A 14,017-nucleotide genomic window follows, 5' to 3' on the forward strand; every position below is an offset into this window, starting at 1 on the left:
CTGCCCTACTAAGGCAGAGTGCAGTAAATACGACCACATTTTGTTTAAAAGTGTTTAAACTCACCATAAGGGTGCCACCAGATGCGTGCAGGCTTGCGTTCACGCCTCTCCCTCCGCCCCGATACGCCACTGTTCTATTTCCAGGCGTTGCCGCGCTGTGTTTTGTATGTTTTCTTCTGTCCGCAGCCGGTGTGTGTTCCCCTTAAGTGGGACTGTCACTCTGTCATATATTGTAAGTTATAAATTAAGGAACCTCTGTCTTTCTGGCACCACATTTAGATTTTTGAGCAAGTCATCTGGACTTTGCACACAGCCAATTGTCCATTGGAATATGAAGAGAGTGACTAAGGCAGCCCATTTTTTTACTTTTCCCAAATGTAAGCTCTTAATTAGCATTTTGGGGAATTCAGCTGAGAATTTGGATTTCCTACGCTCGGTCACGCGCTGCAGGAGTGGCCACGGCCTATGGGATTTGTTGTTATGCTTATAGTCCCCGCAGGATATGGGATCAGTTGCTGCTGGGTCAACTGAGCTTCGGGGCCACCGCATCGCAACACACACACACACACACACACACACACACACACACACACACACACACACACACACACACACACACACACACACACACACACACAACATCACACAACATCACACAGACAACGGCAGACCACACAGCATTACAAAGTTTGATTTAGCGGTGGTGCCCGACTTACATCCTTTTGTAAGCTGAGAGCAGCTTTGGATATCATGTCCACCACAGCACTCGCACGCTCACTGACACGCTTCGGCGGCGGGTCGTAAATGACCGGGTTGTTACACACAGCCATGATCAAATGAGCAGCTTCCTCTCCAAAACGTGTTCTGCTTTAACTAAGCCTAAACCGTACTGTGTACACAGTGCACAATCCAAAGTCTGCAAATCCTTCAAGTATGCACATCCCCAGGTATGGACAAGTCATACATTATTTACAAAATTATTCAATAACATATTTACTAATTAATTGACCAGATATAGCAGCTATACAGTACATACCAGATATACCCGATATACCAGGTATGATCACTACGGGCAAGTTCCGTTCAACGGGCCGGGCTGCCACTTTACTGTCTGAAAATAATGTACTGTAGCTGTGCTACAAACACGAACATCCAAAAAACCCTAGCTGCCTGGAGCCCACATTGATGGACATATTATAGAGAATAACTTCATTATAATAACCTAATTATATAAAATAAGCTCATAGTCATAATAACTACTATCTATACAACTATTGTTGTGTGTGCAGTGAGCCCAGACGAGTGACAGGGGATTTGGGAGTGCAAGTCCTTGTGTGTGTGTGTAATGGACCTGGACAGCTTCAGACAGCAAGGAGCTATTGGGACACCTGTGGTCTCTTCCCCTTCTCATCACCACTCGTTACGTGTCTCTGTTTTCCTTATCTGTTCACCCTCTTCTACCATCTTGTCTCTTTCTTTTCCTTCTTTCTGTCTCTTCTGTTCATTCCTCTAATCCCATCTGTCTACAGTATTGCCAGGCTTTGCGAGAGAAGCAATCAGGACAGGTCTATGAATACAAAGCCAAGGATACAGGGGCACTTTAAACCTATATACTGTACATCTGCTATTTGAAGATGATCTACAAGCTCAAAACGCGTTGTGATGCAACACGTTGTGAGCTTGTTATTTAAGCTGCTTTTAACAACACAAATGTTGTATCGGGGTCCATTGCGTAAAATATTTTCTTATGGGGGTTTCGCAGATAGATTTATATTAATCTGGGGTTCGATGACATGACAATGTTTGAGAACCACAGAAAAACAAGCCCTTATTATAATGGTCAATGGTTTGATTACTTTAATAAGCAGACATGTCATTGTCCACATGAATTCTTCCTACTGTATGTGGTCTGCTTGGCTCGCATTGGCTTGTCATTGGCACGCATTCCCTCTCACACCTTCTCTTTCTCTCTGTCCTTCAATCTCTGCCATCACTCCTCTCATTCTCAGTCTCTCTTGACTGCTCTCTCTCTCTCTCCTCTGATCCTCGCTCTCTGTCTTTTCTTACAGGATATTAAACCTTGTTTCATGTTCAAACGTCCAGCCTTGTCTCTTGGCATCCATGGCTGTTATTCTCTCTCTCTCTCTCTCTCTCTCTCTCTCTCTCTCTCTCTCTCTCTCTCTCTCTCTCTCTCTCTCTCTCTCTCTCTCTCTCTCTCTCTAACTAAACAAAAATTGGTAAAGTATACAGTTGGAGAGGGGGTACAACATTGTGTAAACAGAACTCTGATTATTGAATACTTACATAGGCACAGTTATACAATAATGCTAAAAGGGTAACACATGGCTTGATAAAACTGGCTTGCACACATGAACATTAATGGTTTTGTATGCCATTTTCCTCTGCAGAAGTATGTGTATGTATATAAACACACACACACACACACACACACACACACACACACACACACACACACACACACAGTACATATTGGCAAGGGCAGCTTGTTATAAAATCTGTGGGGATGAATAGCAGAAGTTTTATAGTCTGTCTCTCTCTCTCTCTCTCTCTCTCTCTCTCTCTCTCTCTCTCTCTCTCTCTCTCTCTAAACTAATTTTGTTGGGGAACTCCTGAAACCCCCTTTAGGACCGCTGAGGGTCACTAGACCCACTTTTAGAACCACTGCTCTATAGCAATGTACTATCAGAATATAGACCTTTAATCTCATAAAAAGGGGGGGATGTTTTAACAAAAACGGACACAGCACTGATGATATGGAGACAACGCTGGAGACATGCTGTAACATTTTGGTCCATAAACATTGACAACATTGAAACATAAAATTCCCTTCTCCATCAAACAACCTTTAACACTTCGCCAGCCGAAATAGAATGGCTTGTTGGTAGATTAGCCGTGAAATTTCTATTATTATATTATGATCTGAACCTCATTCATTTTACAAGACCTTCAGCGCTATATCACGTGGTCTTCATCCCCCATAACCATCACGCGATCCCCGTTGTATTCTCACCACAGTCCCCAGCGAAATTCCTCAGTCTGCATTGGCTTAGAGGGGCGGTTTCGGCCGACGCATCTTCTCCCCGTGCGTTTCGCGTGCGCGATCCGTTCACGTAAATGTCGGCTCAAATAATCCAAGTATGACTCTAGAGTAGATATGAACATTTTCGCTAGCTTAGCCCCCAGCACTCCAGCTATACTAGCACTAACGTCTAAACAGAAAATGGACGGGAACTGGGAAGCTATTGCAGGGAAAGGACCTGACGTCACTTATGCTTCATGTCAGACGAGCCATACGCTATCGATGGACGAGCGGTGACTAGGGAAGGTTAGACGATCGCCGATTTTCGGGTAAAAATCTTTTATTTCGTTTTTAATGACCCAGTACGGTAAATTACGGCGCGGCTGAGACTCCTTGCTCAGATGTCCGGTATAAAACGGTTTTAATATTAAGTGGCTCCCCGTGGCTTGGAAAGGGTTAAGCAAGATCACAGGTAGCTTCAAGTGCTGAACACACAACATTATTCCCTATGGGGGGGATATGTTATTTCCCAGCCAACGTTATCTTGAAACGCCTGAACAGATGAATGACTTCAATCATATGCTGCAGTAAGTTGAACTGTGCTGGCCTCTGGCAAATGCCCATACCTTAGGGAAGAATTTAACGGTAACACATAGCGCCACATGCTATCACAGATGGATGCGCTTAAACTGGAGCCATGTTTAGGTCAATGAGCATAATTCTATCATTGCTGTCGAGCAGAAACCTCTTATCTCTGTACAAAAACCTTTAGTGTTTTTTGTAAAGGAATGCCCTACTTGATCCTACAACAGCGTCAGGGCAGGAATTTCAGGGAGGCCATGAAGGCCATGGCCGTCGTTGCCCCTCAGTTTGGCTTTGTGCCCCTCCAAAAAATGGCATTCCCTGAGGCCACAGTGGCCTTAATGCCCCAGGTACCACTTTCTCCTCTGTCTCTTTCTTGTCATTACAGTATGTAGACACCAGTGTCTCTTTCTTGTCAATATTATGTAGACACCAGTGTCTCTTTCTTGTCATGTCTTTTGTTGAGTCCCCATTTTTTGGGAAATGGGTTGAGCATGGATCAAATTTTAAATACCATAATCATAATCATCCCTAACCCTTAAATTCAACAAATTGGATAAAGATCTTGTTTTATTTGATGGCCTTCCTGACCTGGCATTTGGCCTTTGTGCCCTCAAAAAATGGACAACACCAAAGGCCAAGTGGCCTTGCCCCTAATATGACAAAATTCCAGGCCTGAACAGCGTCAAACAAAAGTAGCCTATGATGCTGTGCGCCACTTTCGAGCACGTAGATCTGCTACTTTTGACTATGTTTTTTAATTTGAATCCTGGGTGCGTGCGTGCACATAAAGAATGGAAGGGCAAAATGGATTAATGAGTGAATAAACATCACAAATGCGTCGATCTGCTTCCATACTGGTGAACTGCATGATTCTCAGTCATGCTTTGTGGCACACATTAATATGCTGAGCAGGCCCGTTTGACCTTGATTTTGGATCAAGATGTCAACAATGTCATTTAGATGGCGTGTTGTTTAATCAGATGCCTTGTTACTTTGAAGCACTGCGTTGTTCTCTTTGTCCTTACCCTTTATTTACCCTGTAATTTGCTTACTAGGGTTCATGCCATTTACGCTGAAGCAGCTCTTGATAAGAGCATTCGCTAAATTGGAAGAGAAGATCTAAGTCGGTGTTTCTCAAGTGGGGTTTGGGGACCACTTTTAACAATTTTGATGAAAATATATTACCGGTATCAGAAATTGTGTTCAAATGCAAATGATGATGGTGAGACTCCTGTATTAACTCTTTCTGTGCCAAATGCCAAAATGGCTCCAAGGTAGATGTGCCACCCATGATTTTTTATTATCTTTTTATTTCTTGAAATGAAAAACAAACAAAAAAAAAAGAAATCTATACAAAAAACACAAAAGACGTCAAAGACGTCATTGGCACCCAGGGCTTTTGAAAAAAAAAAAGAACAGCTTCTTGCCCCCTCCATGGTGTGGTGGTTCATTTCCCTGTCATGTTTGGGTCCCTCCATATAGAGCAGGGGTCTTCAACAGGGGGTCCGGGACCCCTAGGAGGCCCTCAGAGTTACTACAGGGGGGGCCGCCAAATCTTTGTGTGATAGGATAATTATTTTAGATGAACAACTTGAACCCTCGCATCCCTATACTGAGGAGAATTTTGACCTAAAAGGCGTTGAGAGCTTGTAGATCTGCTATTTCCGGCAAATAGGTTTGGTGTAGAGGTAAAAAAAAGAGCAGACACCTAGTACCTAGTGATAGTGTAGGTCAAGTAAGCAATTTACCCCGAGTGAGAGGACATTATGCTCTCATAATGTCCGCAGTGATGGTGTTATCGGACGAGGCGCAGCCGAGTCCGATAACACCATCACTCAGGACATTATGAGAGCATAATGTCCGACCCCGAGTGGTAAATAGCTTTTCTACCACTTTTTCCCGTATACATGAAAGAAAACACATAGTTGTAACTTGCAAGGATCTTAAGTTACAATCATTATTGCCTATAAAACTTCCGCGAGACAGCAGATAGTTCCACAAACAACATCTTCTACTCACCAACAGATGGCGCCAACTCCATACTAATCCATGCGTCTAGCTTACAGCTAAGCTAACGTCAGTTAGAAGTACCGTTCCGGCCGTAAATAGAGGCTGTTCGCTTCCAGAAAGGCATAGGTTCAGAGAAAAGGGGCTTTAAAGTTGGCGGATTGCATTGGATCCAAATAAATCGGCGACTATAGCATGCACGTTAGTAAACATAGGACCGTTGCCACCGTCATTTGTTGGTTGGGGGAAAGGACCTCCTGAAGTCCCCGGATGTACACTGAGGCGCATTGATCTCGGACACACAACTTTGCGGCAGTTGTCCTCTGATAACCTCCGGAATTTAGCCAATCAGAATCCAGTATTTGAACACGTGACTCGAAAAAGTGGTAGAAGTTTACACAGTATCGACAAAGTGATTACATGTCTGAAAAACACATTAATCCAACATAGACTGACGAGAGGTTGTCAAACAAGTCTATGAATATCTATGAAATCGATGAAAATCTGCAATACAATTGTAGTGGGGGTCCCTGCTTCATCTCTCTCTCAGGGAAGGGGTCCTTGGCCTGAAAACGTTGAAGACCCCTGATATAGAGGGAAGGGTCACTGCACAAACCGATACTTATCATGAGTGAACCTCTTAATTCATATCCAGAGTATACAAGGTGTCACCAAATGGTTTGATGAGTGAGACTAAGGTGAATCATATTGTATGGCCTTCAAGGTCACCTCATCTCAATTGTTTTGTTTCTTGTTGCGTTGCATTGTGTTAACATGGAATATGTTTCTTCCCTCTTTTCTTTAACAACAACTCTCTGTGTGTGTGTGTGTGTGTGTGTGTGTGTGTGTGTGTGTGTGTGCGTGTGCGTGTGCGTGTGTGTGCGCCCCCTTCCCTCAGATGGTAAAGTGGAGGTAACTAAGGAGGGTATGAAGTTATGTATGATGGGACCAGGGAAGGTGTTTGGAGAACTGGCCATCCTGTACAACTGCACCAGAACTGCTACTGTTCGGAGTAAGTATATACCGTACTACATCTACAGTCCTTGCTACACTGCTGTCCTCTCCTTGTATCTACTCGCCAGTCACTTCTCCTCTCTCCTCCTCTTCTCTCACTCTCTTCTCTTATATACTCTCCTCTCGCTCGCATGCACGCATACACACAGCGTATGCATTCTTCTACATATTGTCCCAGATTACTATGGCAGGATGCAACATATAGAGTATTTTTTAGTTTTACGAAATAATGTCACATTTAGGATATACGGTAAGTTGAGTGTTTCTAATATCACATGTTATAGGATAATAAAGGGGACTTTTACTATGGTCACACATTTAGAGTTTATAAGTTTTGAGCGGTGCCAGGTGTTCCAACAACTGACCGCGTGTGTGTGCATGTCTGTCTATCTGTCCCATCCGTATATGAGGACGCCCTCAAGCCTTGAAGTGTTTGAATTGAAACTGTACATTCTCTGTATTTGTTAGTTACTTTGTTTGCTGACCAGGAAGGAGGGGTAATACAGCTGCATTACATTTTATTATGAATTACACTACAGTAAGTAAAAGATAGATGTACAAGCTGGCAGCGAGCCAGATACAAGTGAGCTTGTATATCTGACATTTTTGAGAACCACTGTTCTAAACCACTGAGTCTTCTGAGAAAACGTATGTTTATTTATACGTAGCTAAAATCTAAAATGACACGGATGCTTTTATTGCTTTCCCGGTTTTAATGTGTTAAAATGTATTATCCGTGAGCGGAAATGTCAAAAACAGAAGACTTCAATTCGCGGCATTCATGAGCTGTAGTTACAGACTTTCATGCAGCATTCAGACTCAGAGACTGTTGAAGATGTCTTGCCTGAGAGACAGACTATGGTTCCAGTGTCTTGGTCAAGAACCCTTTTTCATACGCGGCCAGGAGGAGTCAGGGTTTCGTTTGAATCCAAACGGCCCCTCTACAGTGCAGTACCTCCTGAGTCACAGCGGCCCGTCTCTATCTGTGTGTCATCATCACAGTGTGAAGAGCAGCCCGCTCAATGTGACATCTCCCAATACTCGGCTGTCCCACTGAGTTACAACACGTTTGTGTGTTTGTGTGTGTGTGCGTGTGCATGTGCGTGTGCGCGCGTGTGTGTGTGTGTGTGTGTGTGTGTGTGTGTGTGTGTGTGTGTGTGTGTGTGTGTGTGTGTGTGAACTCTCTCTCTACTGGTGGGCGTGCTGCATTATCTGTGTGTTGCGTGCATGTGTCACCGGACAGGGCAGCTGGCTGTGAATATGTATTATGATCATGAGGATGCATCTCTCTCATTCATTTCAATGTTCTCTTGACATCAACATTCAATCAACCCACTCAATTGCATCCGTTAATGTGTGTAGTATGCTGTTGAGTATGTTTTACCAGCCTGTGGTAGCCAGCATTCTGTCTTATACAGTGGTATGCTGGGTAAACAAACCAACATAAAGTTTTAAGTGTATAGAGGGTATCTGGAAAAATTAAATATTGGCCAAATTGTCAAATATCAGAGGCAGAAATTGTGAAAATAGCCGATCTACATGCCCTCAAGGCGTTGTGAGCATGTAGATCTGCTATTTTCACAATAGAACCCTAACACATAAAATGTTATCCCTCAACACTTAGTGTTTGTAAGGTGAGGGGGTCACCAGTTAAAATATGATTATTTTGGGGGTCGCAGCCTGAAAAGGTTGAGAACCACTGATAAAGAATACCAGCTCTGTTGTTGGCCTCTAGATGGATGGGCTGCAGTTAGGCACCTGTTTCTAGAGAAAAATGCAAAAATAAAATGCAGTGCCTATAAATGGTAAATGGTAAATGGTGCATTTATATAGCCTATTGTATTCATCGCTTAATTATTCTTCTGCCACCTTTTTGCAGTTCTGGCTTAACCGTGCAGTAGTTTTTTACGAGCAATGGAGAAAAAATAAATATATTTTGGGGGGTGAACTACTTTATTTTCAAAGACAACCCTAAACCTGTGTCTCAGACATGGCAATCACATCTTCACGGCTGCTCCCTGGGTTTGTGTAAGTGTTGGTCTGAGGCTCTTTTTTTTCCACTTAGATTTTTTATTTTTCAAATATAGAAACATATAGGACATTGGACAAACATAAAACATTAGACAAACAAAAAACTAAACTAAACATAATGCTGCCGAACATCATATATACAAGAAAAGAAGCAGATTTAAATGGTCTTCACTGTTTTATTGTAGAAGTATATGTGAGACATATTATACATAGAACATTCTTTCAGCGATAGAGGTAAAGAAAAAAATAATAATACTAGATAGTGAAAAAAAATTGTTTTCCTTTTTTACATTAGGTATAAAGGTAAAATCATCTTTCTAAGGCCAATCATATATAATTATTAATCAAAAGTAATATTCCTTATTTCTCCTGGTGTTCTTGCCTGATCCACTTCTCCCATCTGACCTCAAAGGCATCCCTTTTCATCCTTAGCGGTCATCCTCTCCATTGCAAAAATCTCATTTGAAACCATTCTGTTATAGTAGGTGAATCCGCTTGTAACCATTTATGGGTAATTGTTTTTCCCCTGTGATCAAGAATATTTCATTAGATATCTGTTGTTTCCTACGTTCTCCTTGGGTAGATCTCCTAAGTACAGTAGTAAGCAAGACATTGATATTTCTATAATTAATATTTTCTGTATTTCCTCAGAGATATCTTCCCAGTATTTCTGAATTCCCGAACAGCCCCAGAAAATATCGTAGTGATTTGCTTCTATATCGTTGCAACCTCTCCAACATCCTTGGGGTACTCCTAATTGTTTAGATTTAAGTTTTGGAGTAATGAAAAAACGTGAAATGTTTTTCCAACCAAATTCACGCCAGGTGTTGGAACTTGTTGTTGTATATTGAGTCTCGCATATGTAACCATTGGTCTACTGTAATTTGAGTATCAATTTCCTTTTCCCATTTTTCTCTTGTTTGTTTGTTTGTTTGTTACCTTTATTTAAACTCGGAAATACAATTGAGAGCAAGCACTCATTTACAACGCAACCGAGATACAACAATGAACAACAACATATATACATATATACATTTACAGACATCATTTGAAATAATCAAAAAGAGAATACTTGAAAACTGTAGAAAGTTCAAGAAACTAAAAGCTAAATTAATTAAAACATATACAGTTTAGAACAAAGGTGTTAGAAACCATCATCCTAAATTGGCCTAAGGCCGGCAGATATTTTATTTTTAATGATTTTTGGAGCTTGTTCCATGCAAGTGGAGCACTGATAGAAAATGCTGCCTTGCCAAGCTCTGTATGAGCAAATGGAACCTCGAGCATCAAAATGTTCTCTGATGTTGTCTGTAGAGTGTTTTCTGCAGTCTGAAATACTTTGATATAATTTTGATACCATTTTCTTGGTTCCGCTTGTGTAAGTACATTTTAGAGGGATCCACCCTTATGTGCGACCGCTCTCTTTCACATGGCTACCCAGGGGCGCTGGAAGTGGGATGCTGAGGGAGCTTTTTTATTTATTTATTTATTATTATTCTTTTTTAAATATATATACACACACAGAGCTATATTAAAACAATAATGTATTTGGCTTTGGGGAATAAAATATGTAGAAGAAAGGTGTTTGATTATCACATGGTCACCTAATCACATGGTCACCTTGCCACCTCTGGTCAGAAGGGAAGTTGAATTTAAATTTTGTTTTAAAATAGATCCCGCTTTGATGGCACATCAAAGTATATGTATTTGAGAACTAGAAACTGTCTGTAGTCTCATTGTTGCAAACTGTATATGGGGAATAAAAAATAATACCCGATTTTGTAGTGTGTGTGTGTGTGTGTGTGTGTGTGTGACTGTGTGTGTGTGTGTGTGTGCGTGTGTGTGTGCGTGTGTGCGTGCGTGCGTGCTGTGTGTTGCGCTGTGTTCTAAAATAACTAGTAACTATACAGCTCCTTGTTACACCGTTGTGCGGGAATAAGCACCCGAAACAGTAATAAAAATAACCCAAAACCGGATAAAAAAACTTGAATTTTCGGCGGGCGGCCTTAGGCCGCGCGCATGGACTCCTCCAACCTCAGCTCCCCTTGGGATTTGGGAGTTCCAGTGTCCCTGTGGCTACCGGAACGGTCTTAGGCTCTTCAGTGAAGGCTTTCTCCAGCACCGGAACGGTCTGAGGCTCTTCAGTGAAGGCTTTCTCCAGCACCGGAACGGTCTTAGGCTCTTCAGTGAAGGCTTTCTCCAGCACCTTTAGGACAGGCCTGCGGAAAAAATCATTGCAACTTCGACCCATGAACATGTACAGCAGCGGGTTCAGGCAGCTGTTGAGAAGTGCCAGGCCGGTGGCCAGGGAGATTCCGTAGTAGATCACCTTGTACAGCGTGTCATCACTGACCTCAGTCACCAGGGCATTCACAAAATGGATCAGATGTATGGCGTGAAAGGGAGCCCAGCACAGGAAAAACAAGGTGATGACAGCCGCCATGATTTTGAAGGGGCGACCTAATTGGCCGGCCAGCGAGTGACTACGCCTGTGCCGGTAGAAGATGACGGAATAGCAGGAGACGATGACAGTGAAAGGGACCACGAATCCCATGAGGAAACGAGTGAAGATCATGGCCACATGTCCATGTTTCCACACCTGATACTCTTCAGGTGTACTGCTGTTAGCGATGGGCGCAAAGATGTCCCAGCACCAGATGTCTTCATTAACGGTGGAGGGCTCTACATCCCTATAACTGAAATAAGGGAAGCTGAGAACCACGGCCAGCACCCAGACCCCCAGACTCACCCAGGATGCATTTCTGACACTGCGGTGGGTCTGGGCCCAGAGTGGCCACACCACACATACACATCTGTCAACGCTGATGGCAACGAGGATGTAGATGCTGGCATGCATGTTCATGTAGAAAACAACAGCTTCTACTTTGCACATGAACTGACCAAAAGGCCAGTGGAAGTCCAGAGCTGCTTCTGTGATGGTAAGGGTCAGGCACGCCGTTACGAGGAAGTCGGCCACAGCAAGGTTGAGGTACCAAACGGTGTAGACGGTTTTCTTCATTTTGAAGCCCGTCGCCCAGATGACAACGCCATTCCCCGACACGCCGAACACAAAGATCACGCTGTAGAAGACCAGGTAAGAGATCTTGAGGGCTCTTATATATTGTGCTGTGTTGATATTCTCCATCGTTCCAAAACCTGAAATAACAAAACAATTAAGGTACATTCTTTGTTTTAACTGGCCATGTGTTATTAGTATTATTATTATGAACATAATTGTTAACACACGGGTGACTAACCGGTCATTTTGGCCGATTTTGAGATCGCAAAGTGCAATAACTCCCTGTGAAGGTCTCAGAAATTTCCCCTTCCATGACTTTTCCTAAATACTCAAGACATATGTTTTTTTCCCCTTCTGAAACGTTTCCTAAGTATGAAATAATGTACCATTATACCACTCTGACGTTAGTTATCGGTCTTTAAGACCCCTCCCAGAAGCAAGGAGAGAATTTCACACCTTTTGCACTCCCCGTAGTGCGCCTTTGTTTGAGGTAATGGATCAGTTGCTGTTCTCTGTCAGCTTAGCAAAGATACTAAAACCACTACCTGGAAATGTATATTGATAATAATGATATTAATATTATTGTAATCTGTTATTTATTTTGTGCGCGATGGAGATTTGTCCGTTCATTTGTAAACGTTATGCTGAGAATGCATTTATAATTCTCAAGGGTGTAAATGAAAACCAAACAGACACGCCATTTGGTTTCATTTTTCTCAGCAAACTGTAAAGCATGCAAGCTCGTTGAGAACAAATAATAATAATCTCGGGACAGCCGACAGCCTAATAAATGTTTAAGCTCACGTAACGCTGCATCGCTTCGTGCCGCGCTGTGAGCTTGTAGATGGGCGGTTTTCACTCGTTTGTGTCCCGTGCACATCCACTGGTCCAAACCAAATGAATGTTAGTGGTCATTTTGGTGTTTATAGCATTGTATATTTTCTTGTTTATCATTCTATAGTATCCTGTTGCTACGGTGCAGAGAATGTGAAAGAGTAGGCCTACTGGTTCTCTATTCTGTGCTGCTGTCTGTCCGTAAAACTTGCGGACTAGAAAATATGCGTCTCTCTCTCTCATCATTTCTCTGCCTCGCTCTGTCTATCTCTGCTACACCTTCCCTCTCTCTCTCTCTTTCTCCCGAGCCCTGTTTGCAAGCGCAATATATATATATATATATATATATATATATATATATATTTAATTTAACTCTCGAGAGCGCTCTCTTTCTTTCTCTCTCCCTCCCTCCCTGCATGCATGTGTGTGTGTGTGTGTATATACAGCGCAAGGCATATATAATGTCGGGACATCACAATACCTAAACTTGCTTCATTGGCTGGTTTTGTGAGTTATCTAATAATAATATGAATGAAAGTCGGGACATATGAAAGCGTAATTATTTTACTTCGCTTCGTGTGGCGTTGTGAGCTTGTAGATTCGCTAACGAAATAGCCTATATTGCCAATGAACAAAACGAAGCTTAGCCAAATGGAACCGTACGGGTCCATTTGGTTTCATTTTACGCTCACAATGGATTCGGTTATCATTAACAAACAAAATATAAGCTCACAAACTGCGTGGCTTTGGTGTGCTTTTTCTGTCCCGTGTCTAATCCAGGGGTTCTCAAACTTTTTTATACCACGTCCACGGCCCAGTATTATGAGGGAAATTATTTGGTAACGTTATACATTTCGGTCTAAATTTAACTCTGCGAGGGTTGGCCTACTCACACAGAGCAATGTTTCATAGGCCTACAAATTACAGTTATAAAATCCTTAGCGTTTATAGTATAATTTTCCCAAAGCCTGTTTTTCTGCTAAACCAAGTGAACTTTTCTGTGTTGCCAACCTAGGGGATTTGTCGCTAGATTTAGCTACTTTCCAGAACCCCCTAGAGACTTAGTTAGTGAAAAGCTTCTAGAGACAAATCTAGCTACATTTTCTGCTGATTTGGGGACACATATTATTTACAGGAGCCAGAGATAAAACCCTATTTTTCCTTCCCTCTCTCTGCCTCCATTAGTAGAGGACCTGGCTAAGATATGTATGTTAGGAGAGAATATCTCAACTATTCTTCGCTAATATGAACCCAAGGAATAAGAACTGTGAGAAATTCTCTATCCGGGACTAAATACCAGAACATTTTTTTTTAAACTAAATTTAAAAATGACCACAACTTCCAACATGGCTCTATAGAGCTACACGTCTTCTGAGGTGCTCAAAATGTTCAAAATACCAATGTTTAGGGGGACATCTAAGTTAAAAAAAACTGTCTACTTATTATTGTGCAGGGCCTTAGGGAAATTAATCAGTGCAAACGCACCA

At 42.2% G+C, this 14,017-nt stretch overlaps 1 protein-coding gene across 8 annotated transcripts in view; it reads left to right on the forward strand.

Moving 5' to 3' along the window:
• Nucleotides 1–14,017, forward strand: part of prkg1 (protein kinase cGMP-dependent 1) — a gene marked incomplete at both ends in the record, with an annotated part of 172,294 nt that overhangs the window by 59,042 nt on the left and 99,235 nt on the right. For all 8 annotated transcript variants that reach the window (XM_080747866.1, XM_080747861.1, XM_080747859.1 and 5 more), the window contains one exon: nucleotides 6,531–6,644. In XM_080747866.1, the coding sequence (XP_080603992.1) occupies nucleotides 6,531–6,644 (114 nt within the window). The remainder of the gene's footprint in view (nucleotides 1–6,530; nucleotides 6,645–14,017) is intronic.

Source organism: Nannobrachium achirus (genome assembly GCF_963921795.1).
Source record: "Nannobrachium achirus genome assembly, chromosome: 18".
Lineage (NCBI taxonomy): Eukaryota > Metazoa > Chordata > Actinopteri > Myctophiformes > Myctophidae > Nannobrachium > Nannobrachium achirus.